Source organism: Prorops nasuta, unplaced genomic scaffold, assembly GCF_024137725.1.
Source record: "Prorops nasuta isolate Cenicafe-Biocafe unplaced genomic scaffold, Cenicafe_Pnas_1.2 PNAS00007, whole genome shotgun sequence".
Taxonomy (NCBI): Eukaryota; Metazoa; Arthropoda; class Insecta; order Hymenoptera; family Bethylidae; genus Prorops; species Prorops nasuta.
Window position 1 is genome coordinate 46,762 of NW_027116804.1, and position 23,825 is coordinate 70,586.

The 23,825-nt window shown below is 38.4% G+C and overlaps 1 protein-coding gene across 1 annotated transcript; it reads left to right on the plus strand.

Annotated features, from left to right (window-relative positions):
* Positions 1-231: 231 nt before the first annotated feature.
* On the plus strand, positions 232-23,784 carry btv (beethoven). Its single transcript, XM_066729570.1, has 41 exons — positions 232-1,427; positions 1,532-1,860; positions 2,221-2,386; positions 2,532-2,716; positions 2,783-2,895; positions 2,975-3,220; positions 3,295-3,515; positions 4,091-4,489; positions 5,815-6,059; positions 6,138-6,461; positions 6,998-7,064; positions 7,123-7,462; positions 7,666-8,381; positions 8,442-8,824; positions 8,890-9,016; positions 9,098-9,424; positions 9,804-10,085; positions 10,154-10,397; positions 10,920-11,430; positions 11,491-11,883; positions 11,941-12,123; positions 12,184-12,525; positions 12,608-13,049; positions 13,107-13,255; positions 13,323-13,828; positions 13,913-14,041; positions 14,105-14,356; positions 15,520-15,953; positions 16,018-16,152; positions 16,904-17,133; positions 17,196-17,405; positions 18,029-18,317; positions 18,393-18,908; positions 19,771-20,048; positions 20,250-20,438; positions 20,709-20,937; positions 21,005-21,381; positions 21,454-22,223; positions 22,304-22,548; positions 22,621-22,936; positions 23,003-23,784. Exons 1-41 carry the CDS (start codon positions 1,188-1,190, stop codon positions 23,272-23,274), a joined length of 12,351 nt encoding a protein of 4,116 aa, XP_066585667.1. The 5' UTR covers positions 232-1,187; the 3' UTR covers positions 23,275-23,784.
* The last annotated feature ends 41 nt before the right edge of the window (positions 23,785-23,825 follow it).

The following is a 23,825-nucleotide window of genomic DNA, read 5'->3' on the forward strand; positions in this document are numbered from 1 at the left end:
CCTACTACTGCTACATACCATTATACACACTACTACCACTAGTCACCACTACTACTGGCACTACTACAGAAGCGCAGCGACTATTACCACCACTGCTACCACCGCCCAGCAGGCACAGCATTTTATTGCCCGTGCCTGGCGTAAAAACTCTCCACTATACGCTGTAACCTCTCGATTTCATTGAATTAAATTTTCCTCGAAAATTCCTCCCATCTTATCAGTTATCGCGACATCGCATATCTTAATGGGAAATTATGGAATAAATATGTATAATATCAGCATCGATTTTTATCTCACGGAAAAGACAAGATTGGTCAATTAGTAGGAATGCAAAGACGTATCGGATTCGTTCGATGAGTGCAATACGCGCGGGAAGAAGCTGAAACCTACACACAGTCAGCGCTAGAGAGATGAGAATAATTGAGAATGCAACCATTTACATTTACTCAATAAACATTTGTTACCAGCTGTTTTTCGTTCCAAGGCAACGAAACTAAAATGAGAGGAAATCCAAAGCTTTTTTTTTACGCTACACTGGATCACTGACACTATTTAGAGCGCTAACTCAGGGTCTGCTCTGTTAGCTAATCTCGCTGGGTTTTTCATGATACAAAAATACGTATAACGCTGTTTTTACATTCTAATCTGTATTCTGTAGTGATATATATATATATATACAGTATATACAGCTTATCGTGCAATAGTATTACACAATATTCAAGTACTCTGACATTTCATAAGGAAAATTATGGATGAAAGACAATAGAGATAAAAGTGTCGAGTTTTGTAAACACGACATTTTTCAAATATTCTTCTATTTAAGAATGTACCTATATTTATGTAATATATAATAAGACCTATTTGTCACGGTTAATAACCTAAAATGTATCATTGCGATAACCTAAAATTTTGTAATAATCCATTCGGCAATAAAAATCTAAAGAATTTGTTTACCATTTGAATTTCCTTTATTTTTCGTTAGTGAGATAATAGATTTTTGTCAATAAAAATATGACAATAGTATATTTGTCGGCTGATCAGTGATTGTCAGCAGCTGTTCGTTCTTTGTTGTCCAGGCGTCTCCATAACAACGAATTGGCACTATGGTGCCTTTGCTTTTGGTTCGATTCAGAAAGTCGTGTATTTCTGATTGCTTGACACACATGATTCGAGCTCGGTAGAAAACAATGGTTCTGCAGGACAGAAGAAAAAACTTAATTGTATCAACGGCAGGGAATTTTTTTGGTTTAACGACGAGCTACGAGAGCAACGAGGGTGATTGGTCGGAGGCCCTTGACAAATTTTTAGATCATTCGTCCTGTAGGACTCTGTCGGCACGTCCTAGCGACGAGACAGCGGACAGTAAAAATCGACTCAAGTTGAGCAATGATTTATCGATCGGCAAAAATGCTTTGGTCTTTGTCAAGGTGAGCTATACATATATATATATATATATATATTTTAATGATGAGTGTTTGTATAAATAACCTAAAAATAAAAATGAAGAATGTAAAAATGATGAAAAAATTAGGTGGATGCAAAGCGAGTGACGGAGGAGAATTTTCACGAGTTGGTGCAGGTGACGTCAACGGGAAACGGGGACCACGCGTTCGCCGAGGCATTTCGTCGAGTATGGCTACCAGGATTGCAACTGTCGGGCTTGAGTCCATCGTTGCTGAAGAAACTCGAGAGGGAACTCTCGGCTGTCAAGGACATCCCGGAGACCCTCGAGGAGGAAGAAACTCGGTGGCTGAAGAAAAGGGACAATGCCAAGAAACCTCACGAGAAATCACGTTTCGAGGAGGCTATCCAGATCCTGAGGAATATCAGGATCGAGCTGGAAAGCTCTGCAAATGACAAGTATATATATATATATATATATATAGTGTTGTAGGACACGTTCCAGCAAAAGCCTATTACGCTCGCAATATATATAATATAATATATATATCACGTGAATTATTGTTATGGAAGTTTTGGGCCTTAAATGGAAAAGGCCAATGGTGCGCCTTGGGGAATTTCCACGATTTAAAATTTTTTATTTTTTCGATTAGAGTTAATGAGTTGGCAAGTATTAAGGCTCTTAATGCTCTTAATATATAATATAATACGTGACACATGAATTATTACGTTATGAACGTTTTGGGCCTTACGTGGAAATGACCCATAGCAGATCTTGAGGAATTTAAAAAATGTTCAATTGTTTATGTCTTCATTTAGAGTTAATGGGCTGGTGAGTGTCGAGGAAGCATTGGAATCTGTGTCTGGATACGTCGATGACCTTTGGAAATTAGAGGGCCCAGCTTATAGACAGGATAGAATGAAGAATTTGCTCGATATAATAGGGAACGAAACTGTATCGATAATCGAGCGAATTTTAAATGAAGTAAACAATGTTTTATTTATAAGCGTATAAAATATATATACTATATAGAATCCTATATAAAAACAAATATTTATTTACTTAAACAATTAATTTTTCAATTATTATTCTGGGACCAAATCTTCAATGATCAACCGTGTGTTGTCAGAAAGTAAAAGTTGCTGGTACACGAGAGAAAGAAGAACTACTCTCGAGAGGCGCAGCAGTCTCAGAAAAATGGGTGGAGGTTTGCCAAAGACTGACAGGACTGTTCTGGCCCCATCAAACGGTTCATGCTTGGAAGGATTCAGTTTTTCTACCAGAACGTTTGACAAATTTTGCCAAACGATTGAAGTAAAAATCTACAAACTATTCAACATTCACTCTACACAAAATAAAATATTTTTTTTATTATTACAGGGAAATTGCTGAAATTCGTGCCCAGCATCGACAGCTGAAGAAATTGCTGACTCGTGCTGAAAGTTCCAGTCTGGGATTGGATGATTTGACAACGAGACTGGACGAGATTGGTGGTAATAATATTAAAATTTTTTATTAATACAAAATAATTGAATGATATATATAGAATATTAATAAAAACCTTCATGACAGTTAGGATGGATGACGATGAGACGGAAATTCAGTGGGAGATTCTGAAACGTAAACTAGAGAATGATGTGAAACCTGCTGAAGAGAGGGTGGGTGAGATCTTGAAGAAGCTTTTGGCCAAAGTTGATAAACCGAACGCTTTATTGGACGAATTTCGAAGATATAGTGAATTAATAAATAGAGAAACCTTGAGAAAAGTTCTAAGAACCGAACGCGAAGCTTTATTGTCTGCTTACGATAATCTGATTGGTGGGTAATTTTTTATAATAATGAGAGGATGTTGAATATGCTTTAGTAATTTATTATTATTATTATTATTTTAGATTCTTACCTATCCGGACCTGACACGGAAAACCTCATGGACTGCTCGAAGATACTGCAAGAGGTTCAAGCTGCCAGAATGGCGGAGTTGGGACTCGAAGAATTAATGAGAATCGCCAAAACTCTCCTCGTGGATCTACCTGGTTATCAGGAAGTCTTTGGTACCTTGATGAACGCCCTGAAGGGGGCTGAGAAAAAAAGACAGGACCTCGTCGAGTCCTGGGTATAATAATTTTATGTTAATGATGGAGATTTTTATTTGCTTTTTTTTAAGCACCAAGTGATTGGATGTAGTAGATTTTAAAAACTTGGTTTAAATAATGTATCTATAGAAAGATTGTACGTGAGAAACTGTAAGATGAATGATGATAGTGTTTCTGGGTTCTCTGTTTCAATAATTAATTTTTATTGCATGTAAAAAAGAAAAAGTTTTTTGATCAAGAAACAGCAATAATTATCAGTTTTAAAAAGAATTTTTCAAAAATTACTACGTGGAGTAATTAAGTCTACTGATTTTAGATTCTAATATTTACAATATTAATATATAAAATTATAAATATTACACTATAAAATCAGTATAAATTTAAAGACTGTTCTATAATTATAAAAAAATTGATATAAAATCCAAAAGTACAACTGCTGAGTGAATGTTCACTAATCATTTGTTTCTGGATGCACCCACAGTGTTTGAACCCAGAAATAATAATCATAGCTCGAATAATTTAAATTTATTCCAATGCTGTAAGACCAATTTTTACTAATTGATATTTTCATCTGGTTTTTATTGGTTTGTCCCAGGTGACAGAGACGAAAGACGCAGTGACACGCAAAGAACTATCCCTCAGCACTGATTCTGCGGTTGTAGAGTTGAGTGGTGCAAGTTTTATGCGCGTTAATTACGATCCTCGGTTGAGCACTTTGATAAGGGATGCCAGGGCGTTATCATCGAAGGGTGTTTCCTTGCCACGTGAAATTGGAGAACTGGTTGAGAGGGCGGGGCTTCTGGCTGGTCGTGCCAGAGCTCTTCAGCAAGTGGCAACTTTTCACAACACTATTGGGGACCGAATAGTTCCTTCGCAGAGGCCGCTGATGCTGACCAGTGCTCTGCAGCTGGCCAGAGCAGTCAAGGAACAATCCGGCGTTGTTTGGTCCGATCCACATGCTGTCGACGCTTACACTGCGGCCCTTAGAGATCTCGTTAGTCTTTACACGTGTACATATGTATATATATATATATATATATATATATATGTATACATATACTAAGATTGTAATAGAACACCGGGTGTTCACCACTCAACTGTTTGGTCCAATCCACACGTTTGCGAGTCTTAAACTGCGACCTTCAGAGATCTCAGATTTGTTCTTTTTCGTTGTATTGCTGCAATGACGCAATAAGTTAGAGTGAGAAAACATATGTTTGTCTTATTTCAACCAATTACACTAGTTCCATACTGCAGCGAAAAAGAACAAACCCCTTGTTAGTTCCTACATGTGTACATACGTATATATATGTATACATGGACTAATATAGCAATACAACACCGGGCGTTCACGACTCAGGGCCATTTCAACCAGACGTAATTAGACTAGCATAAGTTAAAATGGTATAGTTTGCATAGCGGCCATTAATTGTTAACTTAAGTTTAACAAATTAAATCCCATTTAAAGGGTTTGGTTGAAACGGTCCTCAACGGTTTGGCCCGATCCACACACTGTCGACGCTTACACTGCGACCCTCAGAGGCCTTGTCGTCTCTACACGTTTATATGCATATATATATATATATATACTTATATGGCATTAGAACACCGGGTGTCCACCACTGAACTTTCCAGCTCATTATTTTGAAATCAAATGGATTTTAGAAAAAATGTTCCGAATAAAAATGTTATGATTCAGAGGGCTATGTAAGATAGTTTCTTTTATTTGACCTTGGGATGTTATTTAAAGGTCACAGGAAGATTATCTTGATTTTTTTAAATGGAACACCCTGTATATTCTTACGTAATCTTGTAGTTTATTTCGAGAGCTTTCCAAAACACTATAGGAAAATATCATTTCGCCCAGCCGTTCTCTAGATATTTCAAGTTGAAACTGTAAATAGGTGTGGCTTAGGTTGAAGCAGTGTGCGCGACCACTACTTCACACACACTCGTATTCATTCATCTACTCGTAATTTCAAACTGAAATATCTAGCTGATGGTTTGGTGAAATAATATTTTTATATAGTGTTTTGAAAATCTCCTGAGACGAGCTACGAGAATATGTAAAATATATAGGGTGTTCCATTTAAAAAAATCAAGGTGACCTTCGTATGACCTTCAAATAATGTCCCAAGGTTAAACCAATGATACCATTTTATACCTCCCACTAAACCATAAAACTTTTGTTCCAAACATTTTCTTGAAAATCCTTTTGGTACAAAAATAATCAGCTAGAAACTTCGTTTAACACTAAATTTAAAATTTCAGCGTCATAATTAAATTATTACAAATATTAATTAATTTTATAATTCCTAGATAAACAAGTTTGCCAGACAGAATTCCGAATTGGCTGCAAAGCACGTGATGCTCAGGGATCTCGTGTCAAATTTATTGAGGGACGAGGCTCACTGGTACTTGATTGGTAACCAGAGCGGTTGGAAGGAGGTTTTGCAACGTATGAGATCCATAGTCGATGGAGTAGAGAATCAATATGGGAATACGAAGGCTTGGAAGTTGCACTGGGATCGTCAACTCCTTAAAGCATTGACTGTTGCTTACAGGTTTTTTTTAAATTAATTTTTCAATTTTTTATGATTTCTCTGCAAAAAGATAATTGCATATATATAATTTTTTGTCAGAGGTTCCCTTCCAACGTTGATGAAGAAACTTCCTGAAATTAGAGTGGAGCTTGTCTTTCGAGATGCATCTCTTCAGTGGAGGCCAAGTTTCGAAGAGATTCGTGCAAAACTTTATTCGTCCATCAGGAGGTCCTTATCAATACCGATAAATTTTCGGGGGGTCGGTGACCCCTCCGATGCTCGATTCGCCGATCTGGTGTCCAAGAATACCGATCTCTTTGGCTCGATTTATAAAGAAGCTGAGGTAGCCTTGTCCTCCATGGAGTCTCTTCGTATAAAGTGGCTTAATCTGGCTGCACCAGCCAATATCGAACCTTCGGAAAGGTAATAATTGTGCATGGACAAAGTGGATTTAGCAGCTAAGGCCAAAATTACAATTTTTCACAAAATATCGAAGTATTATTCTAATACAAAGAGAATCTTTCGAATTTCAAGTTGCATCAAACTCCCTCGATTTTAAAGTGTTAATTATTACAGTGTAGAATGATAAAATTTACTGTACAGGATAAAAAAAGCAAAAATTTCCTCCTTAATTGCTAAATGACATTTATTACCTATTTTAAAGACAATTTCAGTAAATTTATTGTTTTCACTCTAACGTTTATTATTTTACTGATACTACATTGTAAAATAGAAATATTATTAGTTTGCAATTGAGGAAATTTATTGTCATGTCATCATAGCACAATTCTTATGTATTTTCTCCATTATGCCCTTCAGTTTTTTACTATATAATTATAGAATACCACACAATGTAAAGTTATCCAACATGCAAACGAATTAACTTACCAAAATACACACACACATCACAAAAACACAATTACTCACTTCCTGTTCTGTCCTCTTCTTGTACCACACAGACTGAAGATGAAGTCCCCACAGGATTGGTCAAGGGCTTTCAAGGACACGAAGCAGTGGGCCCAGGAGGTAAGGTCTATTACGAAACTTATCATGAGACTGAACTGACCAAATGACACCTACACAGGTGGGCAAGTTACGAGGAAGTGACGTAAGAATCAGATGCATCGTCATCGACACAGCAACAACCAGAAATGATTTGGAACTTGCGACACGTCGCTTCTGGGAACGACTGAGTTCTGATCTACGAGCAGAGGCATCATCGAGATTAGTGGCGATTTTAGAATTTCTGTCCTCTGCTTCCAAGGACCTTGAACGTACACCTCGAAACGTTCAGGAGGTTGGACAGGCTCACCTGGCTCACTCGAGGATTCAGCAACAGGCTTTTGGTCACATTGCCAGTGAAATGGAGGCTGTGGAGGGTCTGGCCAAGGTCATGGCTGCTTGGACCAGCGAATCTCTAGATGGTTAATTATTGTCTTGAGAGAGTGTTGGTACCTGTGTTTAATAATAATAATAAAGTAATTGAAAAAATTGCTGTAAAGTAATAACAATTTCTTATGAATTTTACTAAGTGTCCTTAATGACCACAGGTACCTTGAAGCAAATCTTATAAAAAAATGTTATCATCATCATCATTACAAAAAATATCTTCGTTACCTTTGAACAGGTGTTAAAGCAGCCCATGCCAATTGGCAGAATCTTACGGACAGACTGGAGAGGCACAAGAGCGTGGTGGCTCGCACCTTGGAGGACGCCAAGGTCAATCTACGTCACAAGGGAGTTGCTCTTCGCGATGAAAGAGAGAGATGGGAGGAGAGGTGGTCCTCCAGAGAGAAGAAGGATCTTTCGCTGGATTGGATCGCCTCGATGAGGGACAGATGGTCCCTTTTGACGAAGGAGACTCAAACCCTGAAGGACGACTGTGAAATGCTCGGTCTCGATGCCAATGAGATCCTCGCGATTGAGGAATCCGACCTTGAAAACATGTCGAAGCTAGAACTTCAATTGGATGCTGAAGAGTCCAATTGGAAGTTCCATGGGGACTTCTTGGACGAGCTGAAGAAGCAGGAGGCTGAAGAGTGGATGGTGGCTCGTAGGAGGTTGCACAGGTTTCATGATTGGTTGGATTCGTGGGAGTCCAGGATAAAGAGTGTAGATCCTCAGGGTAATTCTCTGGAAAGGACGACCTCTCGAATTGGAGAACTAAGAACAGCTGTCGATTGGCTGCAACTTCTTCGTTCGGATGACCTTGCTGAGGAACACTGGACAGAATTGTGGTCCATTCTTGGATTGAACAACAGGATTAAGGGTCTCCATGACGTGACCTTGGGAGAATTGCTTGGTACCACTGATAAAATTCAGGAGAACGTTGATCGTGTGAAGGTAAATAATATACTGATTAAAGAGATGATGATGAGTTGATGAGAAATTAATTTTCTACAGGAAATTGGGAAAAGAGCCTCTGCTGAGAGTGGTATACGCCAGGCTCTGATTGACCTCGAGTCTTGGGAAGGTACGTCGTCCTTGAAATTCCAGGAGTCGAAGGACAGCAAAAATTCGGTAGTCAACCTGGTGGAGGAATATGGTGGATTGTTGGCAAGGACAGCCGAGTTGAGGTTGTTGCTCGAAGGAGCCAAGGCTGCTGCTGGGTATGAGAGATTTGTCTCGAGAGCTGCCAGATGCGAGGCTGCACTTTCAGAACTGGAGGAACGGATTAAAGTGCTTAGTACCGTACAAAGGAAGTGGATCTACTTGGAACCAATTTACGGGGGTGGTCCAGCACCAAAAGATTCCTCCAGGTGGATCAAAGCTGATAAGGACTTCAGGTTGGTTGATGATTCATCTAGTTCTCCATTGTGTTTTCATCATCAATATTTGCTGGTTCCTATAGATACCTGATGGGAGAAGTTTATCGAGATCCAAGAGTTTCATCTTTGAGGATGTTGCCCTTGGCAGCTTTAACCAATCTGAGAGAGAGTCTGGACAAGTGTCAGAGAAGTCTAGATGAGTTTCTTGAGGTAGTTAGCGAATATTGATAAATAGCTATGTAGATATAGATAGAAAAAGAAGGATGTAGTTTTTTTGTAATTTCTCACCAGGAAAAAAGAGCTTCTTATCCAAGATTGTATTTCTTGAGCGACGAGGATCTTCTGGAGCTGGTTTCCGGTACAAGAAGAGGACTGGAGTCTCATCTGCCAAAACTCTATCATGGAGTGAAATCAGTGATACTCGAGGGTACCAATTTGCTAGGAGTCTCATCTTCCGAAGGAGAGACGTTGAAATTTTCTCATCCAATAGACTTAAAATTGTGCGATTTACCTAAGTGGCTTGGTCAACTCGAAGAAGCCATCAGGGATTCCCTGAAGCAATTTTTAAACAAGTGTTTGAAGGACTCTACGCCAGATACATCTGTATATCCTACACAGGTTGATACAACTTTAGTCTCTAATATCAAGGGACAACATCATTGAATATGGCTTAAGAAAGTACTTTTTTGGCAATTTTTTTTAGGACAGAAGAAAAGATGATGAAGAAATGATACTTGGGGTAGTTATTGAGCATAAATTTAAGTATATCTTTAAAAAAATTGGTAGAAAAATGTTTTAAAATTACTGGCTAGTTGCAATTTTGTAATTTTTTATGCACTTTAAAACATGTCTAACAACTACCCAAAATATTATTTCTCTATCACATATTTTTCTGCTTCCAAAAACTGTTCAAAAATGCTTTTTTTATGCTTCTACAACAACGTTGTCCATTGATCCGTTAAGAACATTAATTCTCCTAATTTTTAATGCCACATAGATCTTATTATTGTCCGAGAGGATCCAATTTACGGATCGATGCTCCAAAGCTTTGAAGGAGGGTCGAAATGCAATGAAGAAGCTAGTCGAATATTTGGAGGCCCAGAGAGGCAAGTACAGAGGACTCGAGGATGCTTCAGATGCCTTAACAGCGATGAAGGCACGAGCTCTCTTATTGGACACTGTGCACCATTTGCAAATAGCCAGAACTTTGCTAAAGACACTGATGAACGGTGAAAGCACATACTGGACGTGGCACAAACAAATTCGATGCTATAAAACGGTATTTATTTAGTTAATTACATTCTGAAATCATATTCCTATTGCATCATCGATTCGTTTATGAAACAGACTGATGGTGCAGCTGTGAAATGCGCTGGTGCAGAATTCGCTTATCGTTTCGAGTACCAAGGGACAGCCATGGGTCTGGTGAGAACACCATTAACAGAAAAATGTTTCCTGGCCTTGACACAAGCAATGAAACTGGGTTTGGGCGGAAGCCCCACGGGACCAGCTGGTACCGGAAAAACCGAATGTGTTAAAGCTCTTGGAGCTATTCTGGGAAGACTCGTGTTGGTTTTTAATTGTGACGAAGGTAGGCAGTTTTAATTCTTTTTTTTATACTCTATGAGTCGTTTTAACTGTAAGGCAGACAAACCTCTTGTATAATATTGCGAACAAAACTCTGAAATTGTAAATTTTAATTAGTAGTTTTTCATAATTTTATTTGCATTATTGTTAATGGAATTTGTCTGTTTTCTCGTTAAAACAGTCTTTTATATAATTTAGAGTTGGTGTAATGAGCAAAAAAGACAAGTGTCGTGTATAATATAGCGAGCAAAATTCTGAATTTATAAATTTTAATAGTTATTCATATTTTTGCTCGTTTTGTTATTAATGGGATTTGTCTGCTTTGCTGTTAAAACAGTCTTATATATGAATTAGAGCTGGTACAACAATCAAAACAGGCAAGTCTCCTGTACAATATAGCGAGCATAAACTTAAAATTATAAATTTTAATAAATGTTCACAATTTTGGTCGTTTAATTATTTACAGGACTCGGTCACCTTATCATTAAACCAGTTTTATATCAATTATCCTAAAAATCTGTTACAGGAATGGATGCTGGTATTATGAAGCGGATTCTAGCAGGATTAGCTGAATCTGGTGCATGGGGCTGCTTCGACGAGTTTAATCGTTTGGAGGAAGAAACTCTGAGTGCTGTTGGGATGTTGGTGAAGCCTCTTCAGGAAGGAGTAAGGGACGGAGCGAAGAGTATCAAGCTTGCTGAAGAGGAGGTAAAACTGGACCCACACTGTTGTCTCTTCATCACGATGAACCCAGCAAGCAACGATTACGGTGGCAGACACAAACTTCCGGATTCCTTAGCGAGGCTCTTCAGGCCAATCGGAATGGCTCATCCGGACGGATCGGATATAGCAACAGCTTTGTTGGAGTGCGCTGGTTTCCAACGTGCCTTGTCACTTGGAAAACGGTTAACGGATGTCCTTGAGACTTCGGAAGCATCCTTGTCGAGACAAGCCCACTACGATTGGGGACTCAGAGCACTGCGATCTGTTTTGGATGCTCTACCGACTCAGGATGCTGTTTCCAGTGAACCAGTCAGGTAAGGATTGTGGTACCATAGATCTTAGCTCAATCTCGATGACGGTTTCATCATCCACAGATTAGTGATCGCGATCAGATCATCGATGTTGCCGAAGCTCACTGGTAATGACAGCATTAGATTCCTTGCCCTTCTCAAGGACACATTTCCGGATGTAGATCTGTCCAGTTATGTACCGAAGAACACGAGGGACTTACGGGATGCATTGAATAGTCTTGCTGCGAACGAAGGTCTTCAGGATTCTGTGGTCGATAGATGTTTGCAATTGTACGACCAGCTGAAGAACAGATCTGGTGTTGCCATTGTGGGACCAGCTGGTTGTGGTAAAACTACTGTTAGAAGATTGTTGGCTGATGCCTTGGGAAGAATTGGTACACACGTTACTCAGTACATTGTGTATCCTGGTGCAATGTCCAAATCGAGATTGCTGGGTCGTGTTGATGCTCGGACAAGGTAGTATATATGTAGATAGTCTTTCCATTTGTTTTAATCAGTTTTCTTAATTTTTAGAGAATGGAAGGAAGGAGTATTGTCAAGTGCAGTGGTAGGTGCAGCACAGGTGGAGCCTACATGGATAATCCTTGATGGTGATGTTGAACCAGAATGGGCAGAAGCTCTGAACTCTGCCTTGGATGATAATAGGTTGTTGACCTTGCCTAATGGGATTGGTGTAAAATTGACCAGTGGTACCAGGTGAATAGTCTAGAAAAATATGGAAGCTCTCATGAATTCATCAAATTTTTAATTACCCAGGTTCATCTTCGAGACCCACAAGTTGGCTGATGCTAGTCCTGCAACGGTGTCCCGATTGGGAGTAGCACATCTTGCTCCATTGAGCTTTGAAACTTTATTGTCCTCTAGGTCATTAACCTTGCCGGAAGTCCTGAAGAGTTTCATGAGGGACCAGCTGCAAAGAGTTCCTTTGAATCAATTTTCAGTCCCAAGACTAATGAATTCTGTAATGTCCCATTTGCCTGATCAGTATTCGACAGCTTTGAGCACCCAGGCACTTTTGTTGTCCTTGTGTGGTCAAATTGAGGATAGAACCACGAGAGAAGACCTGGCTCGTTCCATTTATCAATCGACGGATTGCTGGTAACTGTCTACATCTTTCTTGATTAGATGTTTTGTAGGATATATAGATAAGAGATTAAGGGCCATTGGAATATTATCGAAGGTGTCCGAATCCAGACAAACCATACGATGTACTATATAACAAGGACATTGAGAGGTTGGAACCATTTACCGATGATGCTGTCTCGGTGGATACTGATGATGGTCCGGTGCTTCTTTCGGGTCCAATGAGGAGGGGGACAGCAGCGATATTACCATGGTTGAAGAATGGGACTCCTGTTGTTATCAGAGGTCTGGATGGTTGTGGGAAAAGTGCACTGGTATCCCTGGCGTTATCCATGCTGAAGAATAGCGAGGTTGGCAACGATGCATCAACACTGATCAAAGGATCGAGTCTTCATGGTGCTCAAGAACTAATTTCCCGCATTCGAAGGTCCTGCGTTCGTCTGGACTCGTCCACTCATGGACGACATTACATGCCCAGAGGAGGTTCCAAGTTGATCCTTGCTTTGGAAGACGCACATTTGGCCCCGAAGGATTTGCAGGTTTGATCGTTGGATAAAACGAGGAGGATGTAAATCTGTATTCTATATGGTTTTTAGGAATTATTAAGGGAATTGTTGCAAGAAGGAGGTTTCCACGAGGAAGACTTGGAATTTGCGAAGATACCTATTACAGTCATCTGCACTGTTACTGGATCAACTAAACTACATCCCAGATTGGAATCACTGTTGGCTGTTCATTATTTACCGTAAGCATTTTTTAAGCAAATTGAAGGTAGCAACCTTGAAATACAACAATGTAACCATACGATATAGGTACCCAAGTATCAAAGAGACAACGTCTATTATCGAACTTCACTCGAGAAGGGCCTTGAGCCAGATGATAGGATCCATAATTGATCCATGGATCTCTAGGATCGCACCAGTGATGTTGGAGTCATTTCAAGCTGATAAAAACTCAGATTTCCATTGGACCCTCAAGGATCTTGTATTTTGGGCGAGCAGCTTGCAGTATTACCCAACCCCAGAGGATCAGTCCAAGTTATCCATTTACCTGATGGATGCTGGTCGAAAATTGTTTTATCCAAGACTCTCGATTAAGGACAGAGGTCGATGGGAATCAGCTTTAACCTCGAAGTTACCAGAATTAACGAGAAATCACTGCAATGATGTATACATCTATAGACATGGTTCCAGCTTGCTGATCCCACTGAGTCATAAGGAGTGGAAGTTGGATATTGAAAATGTTATTTCGAAACTGAAACGAGAGGGTGAACCAGTTCCAACGAGAATTACATCTTATCTTCTGGATATTATATCAGGTAAAATATAATAATAACAAATAAATACGTTGGACGTCCTTGGAATAAATGGAACGTCCGAGTAAAATCCTGGTAATGTCACAGCTCTCAGTTGGACCCTGGGAAGAAACGTAGGTGGGACTATACTGGCTGGACGTCCAGGATCTGGAAGAAGATCAGCTGTGAGGTTGGTTGCCTCGCTATCGTCTCTTCGACTGATAGAATCTGGATCTGGTAAGTGATTGGAGAACCGAAGGTCGATAGGCAGATTTATAAATTACTTGGAATTTTTTTAAGGTCGTGCTCGAGCAGCTGTGAGAGCAGCTGTTCAATCAGCTGGTATAGATGGGGAGGATATTTTGCTACTGTTGGAGGAGCATCACATCAGGGAGGAAAATGGTTTGGTGAACTTAACAAGTGGAATTGTATCGAGGGGTGAATTACCAGGCCTCTTCAGCAGTGAAGAATTGGATGCTTTGGTTGCACCATTGGCGGATTCTGCAAGACGTGAAGACTTTTCGGGAAGCTTGGAGCAATATCTGTATTATCGTTAGTATTCTAGTAGGATCCTATATACAGGGTGTAACAATGATGTTCAGTCAAAATTTGAGGGGAGGCAGGTGGGGCAATTTGGAGTAGAAAATCTTTATAATATTTTTTAATATTACCAATATTTTTCGAGTTACGTAATAATATGTCTTTGCAAAAAGTCTAAATAAATTGTTAAGCAGATTGGTAAATATTAATAATATTAAAAAATGTAAATGACTTTTTTTAGATAAAATAATAATGGCTATTTTCATCATGAGATTAAAATGTAATTAGAATTGGGTTACAGTTAGCATTCCACTAATAATAACTATTGGAGTTTGAAAGTGAAGATTTCTATTGGTGGGAACGTTAACTCTACTTTAAGTCTGATCCAATTTAAAATCTCGATGGATACATAGCCAATGATAAAAAAGTCTAATAACTTTTCTTTGTATTATTAATACTTTTCAAGTTTTACAGAACAATAGGTTTAGGCTTAAATTTGCTAAGTCACTAGCCTATACAATTTGTTATGTAACTCACTGAAAATTAATAGTATAAAAAACAATGTAGTATTATTTTTTATAGATAAGATAGTAGAATACAAGAAACTGTTAAAAATTTGTTTCGTATTATTGATATTTATCGAGTTACGTAAGATTATATATAGCTTGAAAATATCCTTGTGTAACTCTACGAAAATCAACAATATTAAAAAAATTCATTACAAAATTTTTGATTGAATTTTACCATATTTTTAACAAATAATTCTACATTATTTTTAATAATATTCATATATAACGAATTACGTAACAATTTGTGTATACTAGTGACCAAGAGAATTTAGACTTAATCTTAATGTTCTATAATTTGATAAATATTAATAATAAAAAGAAAAAGTTATTAAACTTTTTTTATCATTATTATCATATTTACAAAAAACTCTTATATATTTTTTTCATATTATAATTATTCACCGAGCTACGCAACAATTTATGTAGACTTTTAATTTAAACATATTGTTACGTAATTTGGAAAATATTGACGTTATTAAAATATTTTATAAGGATTTTCTACTTCACATTACCTCACCTTCCTTCTCTAAATTTATCGCCATAAATCATTGTTATATTCTGTATATATATAGTAGTACAAACCATTGATAAAAAACCACTCTTCAGGTCTACGAAAGAGTCTTCGAGTATTCATAATTGTGGATTTAAGCGAGGTGAAGGAGCATGGGTGGCTATTTAATTCTGGATTGTCCAGATATTGCGTGATAATTGGACCAGGATCTGGTAGCGAGTGGTGGTTAACGGAAGAGGGTCTTACCGAAGCTTCCGGTCAAATCAGTAATGCTACCAACCAGCAAGAATCACCTGTTTCTGGTCTCAAGGTCATGCTGGAGACTCACCTGAAAGCACCGAGAGACGAGCAAGCACCAGCTCGCTTCTTGGCATTGCTGGATACTCAACGTGACCTTGTCCAGGTCTGGGGTCAACAACTGGAGAACAAACTGTCCAATCTGAAAGCAGGTATCGACAGGTTGAAGGAAGCTGGTGATCAGGTTGCTCGGTTGGAGGAACAAGCCAACAAGCAGAGACAAGAATTGGAGGCAAGTTTTTGGTACCTCGTGAGGTATTCGATGTTGAAGAAACAACTGAAGGAAATTGTTCCAGGCTGAAAAAGGACGAGCTACAGCAGCATTGGAACAGATAACAGCGACCATGAGAGGTGCCACTGGACAGAGAGGAGAAATGGCGAGCTTGAAAGCTGAAACTGAGAGGGAGAGTGCTGAATTGGCTCGTCGTAAGGTCTGTGCATGAGTTCAAGGACGTTTGTCTAGTAGATATCTACCGTTTTAGTCAGGCGTGTTTTATATTTTAAATAAACAATATTCTGATTTGTAATTTAATAATTAATGCTAGAATATTAAAAAATAAGTGAAAATAATGTAAGATAAGATATATTTGTTTATATTTTCACCAGATGCCATTTTGGGACCAATTTTTGTTTTTTTATTATTGATCTTAGATATTCCTGTAGAAAATCCTCATTTTTTATTAGATTTTAATTTAAGTGGAGTTATTTTATTCATAAAAGTATATTGTATAAACTCACTAAGTTTAACTTTGTAAAAATAACATATGAATATTTTTTTATTTTACAAAAAGATGAATTGTTAATTTAGTAAAATGAATGTTTTATTTTTCACTTTTAATCAATTTAAAAACCGAACATGATGAATTTGTAGAGTATATTTTTACGATTAAAATAACTTTTCGCAAACTAAAATCTAATAAAATGTTTTAATTTGTTACAAAAATATTTGAGATCAATATCTCAGAAATAAGAACAAATGCGGATGTTAAGCTAATATTTGATGCAAATATAAACAAATATTCCCTATTTTTCATCATTTTAGCATTAATTATTAAATTATTAAACAGGATATTATTTATATCTAATACACACTCCGTCTGACTAGTACAGTATACATCTACTGCGACAAGGTCTTTAAAACATTTTTCCACTTTTTTATAATGTTTTTTATCATGTGATCAGGCTGACATCGAGGGAGAGTTGAGCAAGGTCGAGCCACTGGTGGAGCAGGCATCACAGGCAGTTGCTGGTATCAGTGCAGATGCACTGGCTGAGGTTCGTTCATTGAGAGCACCTCCTGCACCAGTTCGAGATGTCCTCGAAGGTGTCCTGAGGCTAATGGGAATCAAGGACACTTCTTGGAACAGCATGAAGACTTTCCTGGCCAAACGTGGCATAAAGGACGAAATAAGGTTGATATTTGAAGGTCCCTGGTTGGTTCTATCGTTAACAAACTTTTTTTTTGTATATGTAGAACTTGGGATGCCAGAAGAAGCACTCCTGTCAGTCTGGAGGCTGTGGCGAAATTAATTAAAGAGAGGCCAGAAAGCTTTGAGGAAAAAACTGCCAAAAGAGCCTCAGTGGCTGCTGCTCCACTGGCTGCATGGGTCCTGGCGAACCTTCAGTATGGTCAAATAGTTCAACAAGTGGCTCCACTTGAACGTGAACAACGATTATTGGCCGAGTAAGCTCGTGTGCCAATTCCTGTATTTTATTAAGGGTTCATTGAACTTTAGGAGCTTGGAAAATTAACCTTTTAAGCATTCTTTGTGTTTTTACTGCAATAGATATTGCTGTGATCCTTTGAAGGATAGGTATCAATACTATTGAAATGTATGAAAAATTTTTTAGTCAGTTTATGTAAACATCTTGTTTAAAATAGTAGCACACGAAAGAACTTCTTAAAAAACAATGACAATGAAGTTAATGCGTTTTTAGCGTAGATTCTCTAAAATATAAAATTCAGAAAGATTTAAGTCCAACACAAGTGTGACTGTAGACCGAAGTAGAATTGTTATTCTTTGTGCAATAGTAACAAATTGGTGGATGATTAAAAAAAGAATGAAAAAACCAAGTTTCTTCGAATGATATTTGGGAAAAGAAAAATAGTACAAATTATAATTTTTAAATAATTTTAATTCCGGTCATACCTTTATTACACTTAAACTGTTTCAATTTTTTTGAAATTCTCAGACAGCAATTTTAATATATTAAAAATTAAGAATTTTGAAAAGAAAAAACGTTTGTATTATTTAAACTAACAATATATAACGAGCTCTTAAATATCATCATTATCATCATTCACAGACGTCTATCGAATGCCGAGGATCGACTTGGAAAACTAGCTGAAGGACTGAGTTCGGTTGAAACTCGAGTAAGTCAGCTTCAAGAACAACTGGCTGCTCATTCCAGAGGAGCAGCTGCTCTACAATTGAGGATGGAATCGACCGAGGCGAGTCTGGCCACTTCAAGGTCACTCTTGGGTAAACTAGACACCGAGCACACGGATTGGCAAGCCCAGTTCGAAGAATTGACCGAACGAAGAACGAAATTGGATGTTGAAGCTGCAAATGCTGCATCGTTGCTGCTCTACCAGGTTTTTATTAATTAACACAACAACTCTTAGCAACAATTATAAACAATAATTAAACAACCTTGTCACATACCTAAGGAATTCCATTGGAGAAAGGACGAATGGTTGAAGCCCACCATAGACCTCCTGATAACCGAAAGAGAACGATTACTGTGGCGAGCTCAAGGTCTACCAGCTGATACCGGAAGTATGCTGGGTGCTTCGAGAATTCTTCGTGGGTCGATGGTCCCCATCTTGGTGGATCCCTCAGGGGTCGCTGTGGCCTGGTTGAAGGTCAACTGTGGTCCCCAGCTGGAGACCAGCAAACCTGAGGATCCTAGGTTCCTCACCACTTTGGAACTTGCGGTTCGGTTTGGGAAACCCTTGCTGCTAGAGGAACTCGTTGGTTTCCCAACGATCCTCATGCCCTTGTTGCGCAGGCGAGCCTTGAGAATCGGAGACCGTGTGCTACCGGTTCCAGAAAACTTCCGACTCTATTTGGCCACTAGGAGGGACAACCTTGATTTTGGAATACCTAAGGAAGCTCGAGCTCTGTTGGTTGAGATTAAAATGGGCTTGGGCACTGGTGGTTTGACCGAGAGACTCGTGGACAAGGTGACTTTACGACCAAAGAACGTTCGGATACTTCTTTTCTCTCTTGCACTAATTTGTCTACCGGTCAAAAGGACCTCTTTACAGTAGATATATGCCTTATTGGTTAGACAAATTTTATGTTTGAAATAAATAAATATCTGATTTATAATTTAATTATTAATGCTGAAATTTTGAAAAATAGTCGAAGGGTAATGGATAATGACATATTTTTTTGTATATTTACGTCAGATGCTATTTTATTATCTATATTTGTTCTTGTTTTTCATTAATTTTAGATATTCTTGTAATATATTGTTGTTTCTTCGTAGAGTTTTATTTATGAGGGGAATTATTTTAATTGTAAAAATATACTCCATAATCTTTCTACACTTGATTTTTTAAAAATAAGTTATAAATTTTATTTTGTTGTATTAAAAAGATGGATTTTTAAATGGGAATAATTTTTGTTTCATTTTTTTCTATAAATAAGTTATAAAATTGAATACGGTGAATTTTTAGGGTATACCTTTATGATTAAAATTACTTTTCGTAAATTAAAATCTAACAAAAAATGAAAATCTTATACGAATGCAAAATGTGGATGTTAAAATAGCACCTGAAGCGAATATCACAAATAAGTAACTTATTTTACATTATTTTTCACTTATTTATCAAAATTTCAGTATCGATTGTTCTATTATAAAGTAGAATTTTCTTTCTTTTAAATACAAAATCTGTTTGACTAGTACAGTGGATATCTATTACGACTACGTCCTTAACATTTATTCATAATATCAACAGATTTATATAGTTTATCGATATTAGAAATAACTGTTAATGATAGAAAAATTGTTTTTAATACAGTTTTGATCGTTGTTTACAGGTATTGGCTAAGGAAAGTCCAGAATTGGAGATACAAAGACGAGAGGCTTTGGAACTCGAGGAAAGACTTTCAGGAGAAAGGGACGAGGCTCGATCGAGGATCTTGTCTCGACTGGCCAATGCAAAGGGACAGGATTTGTTGCAGGATTCCAGCAGAGAATCAGGGAAGGAAGGCGAGGGTGGAAGCCTCTTAGCCTCTCTGGAAGCTGCACAATCCAAGGCCAGAGAGATTGCCCTTGCCCTTGAAGAGAGTCGTCGAAACTTCCAAGTTGTCTCTAGGTATGCCAAGCAACTAGTGATGACATATTGTGGGATTTCACTACCCCCACTCTGATCCCTATTGCTTGCATTACATAGCAATAGTAGTTAGAATAGGAGTAACTAAAACCCGCATTCTGGCATCATAGATTTGTGAAATGTCCAACTGCTTGTTCAATCAGAATTTCTTCGATATATTCTTCAACAATAACCCTTCTTCAGGAGGACCAAGGAACACGAAAACTTTGCCAAATTCGCTGCTCAATTGTACCAGGCCGTCAAAGCTTTGATGAATTTAAGCCCTTTGTACGTGTTTTCTTTCGAAGCTTTTACTGACCTCTACTTGGACGTTGCCAGCAATGCTAAAAATGATAATTCTGAAAATGATCGTCGAGATAGTATGGAGAAAAGGTATTTTTATATAGTTCAAACTTAAATGAATAATTTTTATGTTAATGTTTATGAAAAGTTATTTTACATTGTGTTTCAATTATTATTTCATGTTTAAAAATTATCTGTTTATTCATAAAAAAAAACTTTATTTATTCGTATTTAAAACATGTCTACCTTGTACAGTAGACACGAAACCCCAAAACAAACTTAACATTCAAATTTATTTTTACAATAAATATTCGCACATGTCCATTATCAACAATCTTTTAAATAAAACATTTTTTACAGGTTAATAGCCTTGACTCTTCATCACTGCACGAAGGCAACGTACAGAAAACACAGACTTCCTGTGGCACTGCACTTGACGCTCTCTTTGAATCCAATTACAGAGGCAGAGAGAAACGTTCTGTTCGATATTGGCTCGAGTAACGAAGATGACTCACGAGTAACTATTCCTGACTGGATACCAGAAGAGAGAATACCATCTGTGAAAATATTGGTTTATTCATTCCCTCGAGTAAGCTGCCTAAGAAATATTCCATTAAAATACCCATACTCACTTGTTACCACATCTCTTTACACAGATCGTTGAGAAGCTGAAGAGATCCTGGATGGAGAACACAAACGACCTTTACAGCGACAAATCCTTGACAGCTTTTGAAAAAGTATTGATAGTAAAAGCTCTACGTCCAGATTACTTGCACACAGCACTTTCACGGTTGGCAACGGAGCAATTGGGAGTGAGAGACCTGACAGCACCAGCTTATTCATTAAAAAAACTAGCCGAAGAAGAGGACCAACGTCCGATATTATTGCTACTCTCACCTGGTACAGATCCTACCCCAGAACTCGAAGCCTTATCATCGACCAATCGTAGGGGACCAGCCGAAGCTTTCGTCCAGGTGTCCCTTGGTCAAGGTCAAGTGGCTGAAGCTGAACGAGCACTTGTAACAGCTTGCAGGTAAATCTGGTAGATGAACGAATTTCAAGGTCACATTATTTATTTGTCAATACTATTTGTATATACATATAGAACTGGTGGTTGGGTCCTCCTAAGCAATCTTCAGCTTGCACTGAATTGGTTACCAAGATTGGAAAGCCTGTTGAGGTCATCGACCTGCACTACAGAAAGAAATCCTGAAACGAGAATCTGGCTGACAACCGAGGAATGCACAGGGTTCGATCCAGGACTCGCAGGAATCTGCTCAAAAGTGGCCTACGAGCCACCGGAAGGAGTCAAACGAAACGCCAAACGGTCTCTGCAGCAACTGCAAAGCAGGAGATTGTTGAGGAGTCGAGGTCATTTTCATCCTGGAGATTTGCTGTTGGCCTGGCTCCACGCGACTCTTCAGGAACGTAGAAGATTCGTGCCTGAAGGCTGGCTGAGGCCTTACGAGTGGAACGAGTCAGATTTAAGCGCGGCTTACGAGTTGGTCCTTACGCGTTATCAGGAAAATGGGAGTGATAACGATAAGGAGTCTATGGACGGTCCTGATTGGGATTGGGAGACTGCCAGAGGTCTTCTGGATCTGGCGGTTTACGGTGGAAGGATTCAGGACGATTTTGACTCACGAGCACTTGGTGCCATAATTAGGGATATTTGGTCCAGACAAATTCTTCAAGGTCGTAAGAAGCTGGGAGAGGTGCTGGGTGTACCGAATTCTTCTAGTTATCAGGAAATTCTCAAGGTCATCGAAAGCATGAATGACGATGACTTGCCAAAGGAGTACTTTGGTTTGCCAGCGAATGCCCAGAGGGCCTGGGAAAGAGTCGCTTCTCACATAGCACTCGACTATCTTAACCGTGTGTAATTTTGTACTGATAGATATATTTTGTTATACTATATATCATACTATATATATTAATTTAATTCTGGTCCGAAGGTACCACTTTTCAACTGAGCAAAAACAACGAACGGAGCAACGTATCTAGTTTGAAAATTCCTCCTGATCTTGAGGAAGCTATTGGCAAAAAATGTCTACTTTTAGCATCCCTCGAGAAAGATCTTCGTGCAGGAATGGACAGTCCACTGGATCGTTTCTTCCATGATGAAATAACGTTGATTGAAAAATTGTTGAACCTCGTCAGGATTGATATGGAGTCTGATCGAGTGACAAGGGATTTCCAGGTTACGTAATGGAACTAATTAACACTGTCGACTGGTGATAGAAATTTATTGTAAACTCTCTTCTAAAAACAGACACCAGAGGAATGGCTGTCAGAATGGAGCAGAGGTCCCAAGAGCGTGCTTCGGTTCATCGAAGCAGTGCTGTCTCGTTGCGAAATATTGTTGGAAACTGAGAGGAACGTGTTACCTAGAAAAGTCGACTTGTCCTATTTGAGTCGACCTGGTGCATTCCTGGCTGCTTTAAAGCATTACACTGCACGAGAAACTACTGTTCCACTGGAAAATTTGCATCTTCGTGCAGACTGGACGCAGGAGGGAAGATCAAGAAAGGTCAAAGTTGAGAATTCAAAAATGCCAGTAGTGAGGATTGCAGGATTATTGGTGTCAGGTAATAAGTTGATGCCATAACGTGGGATTTCTGTCAAATTTGATGTTATGGTATAACTGGTTTCAGGAGCATTTATAGAGGATGGGGTATTGAAGGACCTTGAAGCTACCGCAGCCCCTGTGGTGTCAGCTCCAGAGTGTGGTATCTGTTTTATGGGTGAAGAGAACGATCAAACAGCAGCCCTGGAGAAAGGCGATGCGAGCTATTTAAGCATTCCTGTCTACAGCAACTCCCACAGGGACAACCTAGTCTGCTCGCTGCCAATCTCCTGTCCCATTGAGGAGCGTGACACTTGGCTCCGTCGTGGTCTCGCTTTTCACTTGAGATCCTCCTTTTAGTCTACTCATACACACACACACACACACACACACACACATGAATAATTTTCAGTACATCAATCATAGACTTAGGTATTGATAAAGAAGAAGAAAACTGGTATCTACTATACTAGAGTGCTTTATTCGTAAAATTTTGATAAACCTTACAGGCGTATAACATTTTGAATATTAGTCAATGATGAGTGGAGAGAATAATTGGCGATAGTGTGAAAGGAAAAGGAAATTGATCAAAGGACACAAGGAATTAATTTGTATATAGTACAGGGCTTGGAGCTTTTTTCATTTTTCAGCTGTTTATTATAGTCACAAATAGAAAATCTTTATTAGTGACTATAGTAAATAGCTGAAAGGTGCAAATATTTCCTGGCTCTGTAGTATTATATAAGCTATACATGACAAGGAAAAATAATTTATGGTTGCAACAGTTATATAATAATATCATAATAAATATCGTTTTGAAGCTTATACATATTAGAACGTCGTTATTCCATAGGAAAGACAAACAGATCAGAGCTCGAAAATATTTGCACTTTTCATCTATTTACTATAGT

Coding starts and splice junctions, on each gene's coding strand:
- btv (XM_066729570.1), top strand. CDS start 1,188: ATGGTTCTGCAGGACAGAAGAAAAAACTTAATTGTATCAACGGCAGGG. Junction 4,490..5,814: donor CTGCGGCCCTTAGAGATCTC/GTTAGTCTTTAC, acceptor TATAATTCCTAG/ATAAACAAGTTTGCCAGACA. Junction 12,124..12,183: donor AAATTGACCAGTGGTACCAG/GTGAATAGTCTA, acceptor TTAATTACCCAG/GTTCATCTTCGAGACCCACA.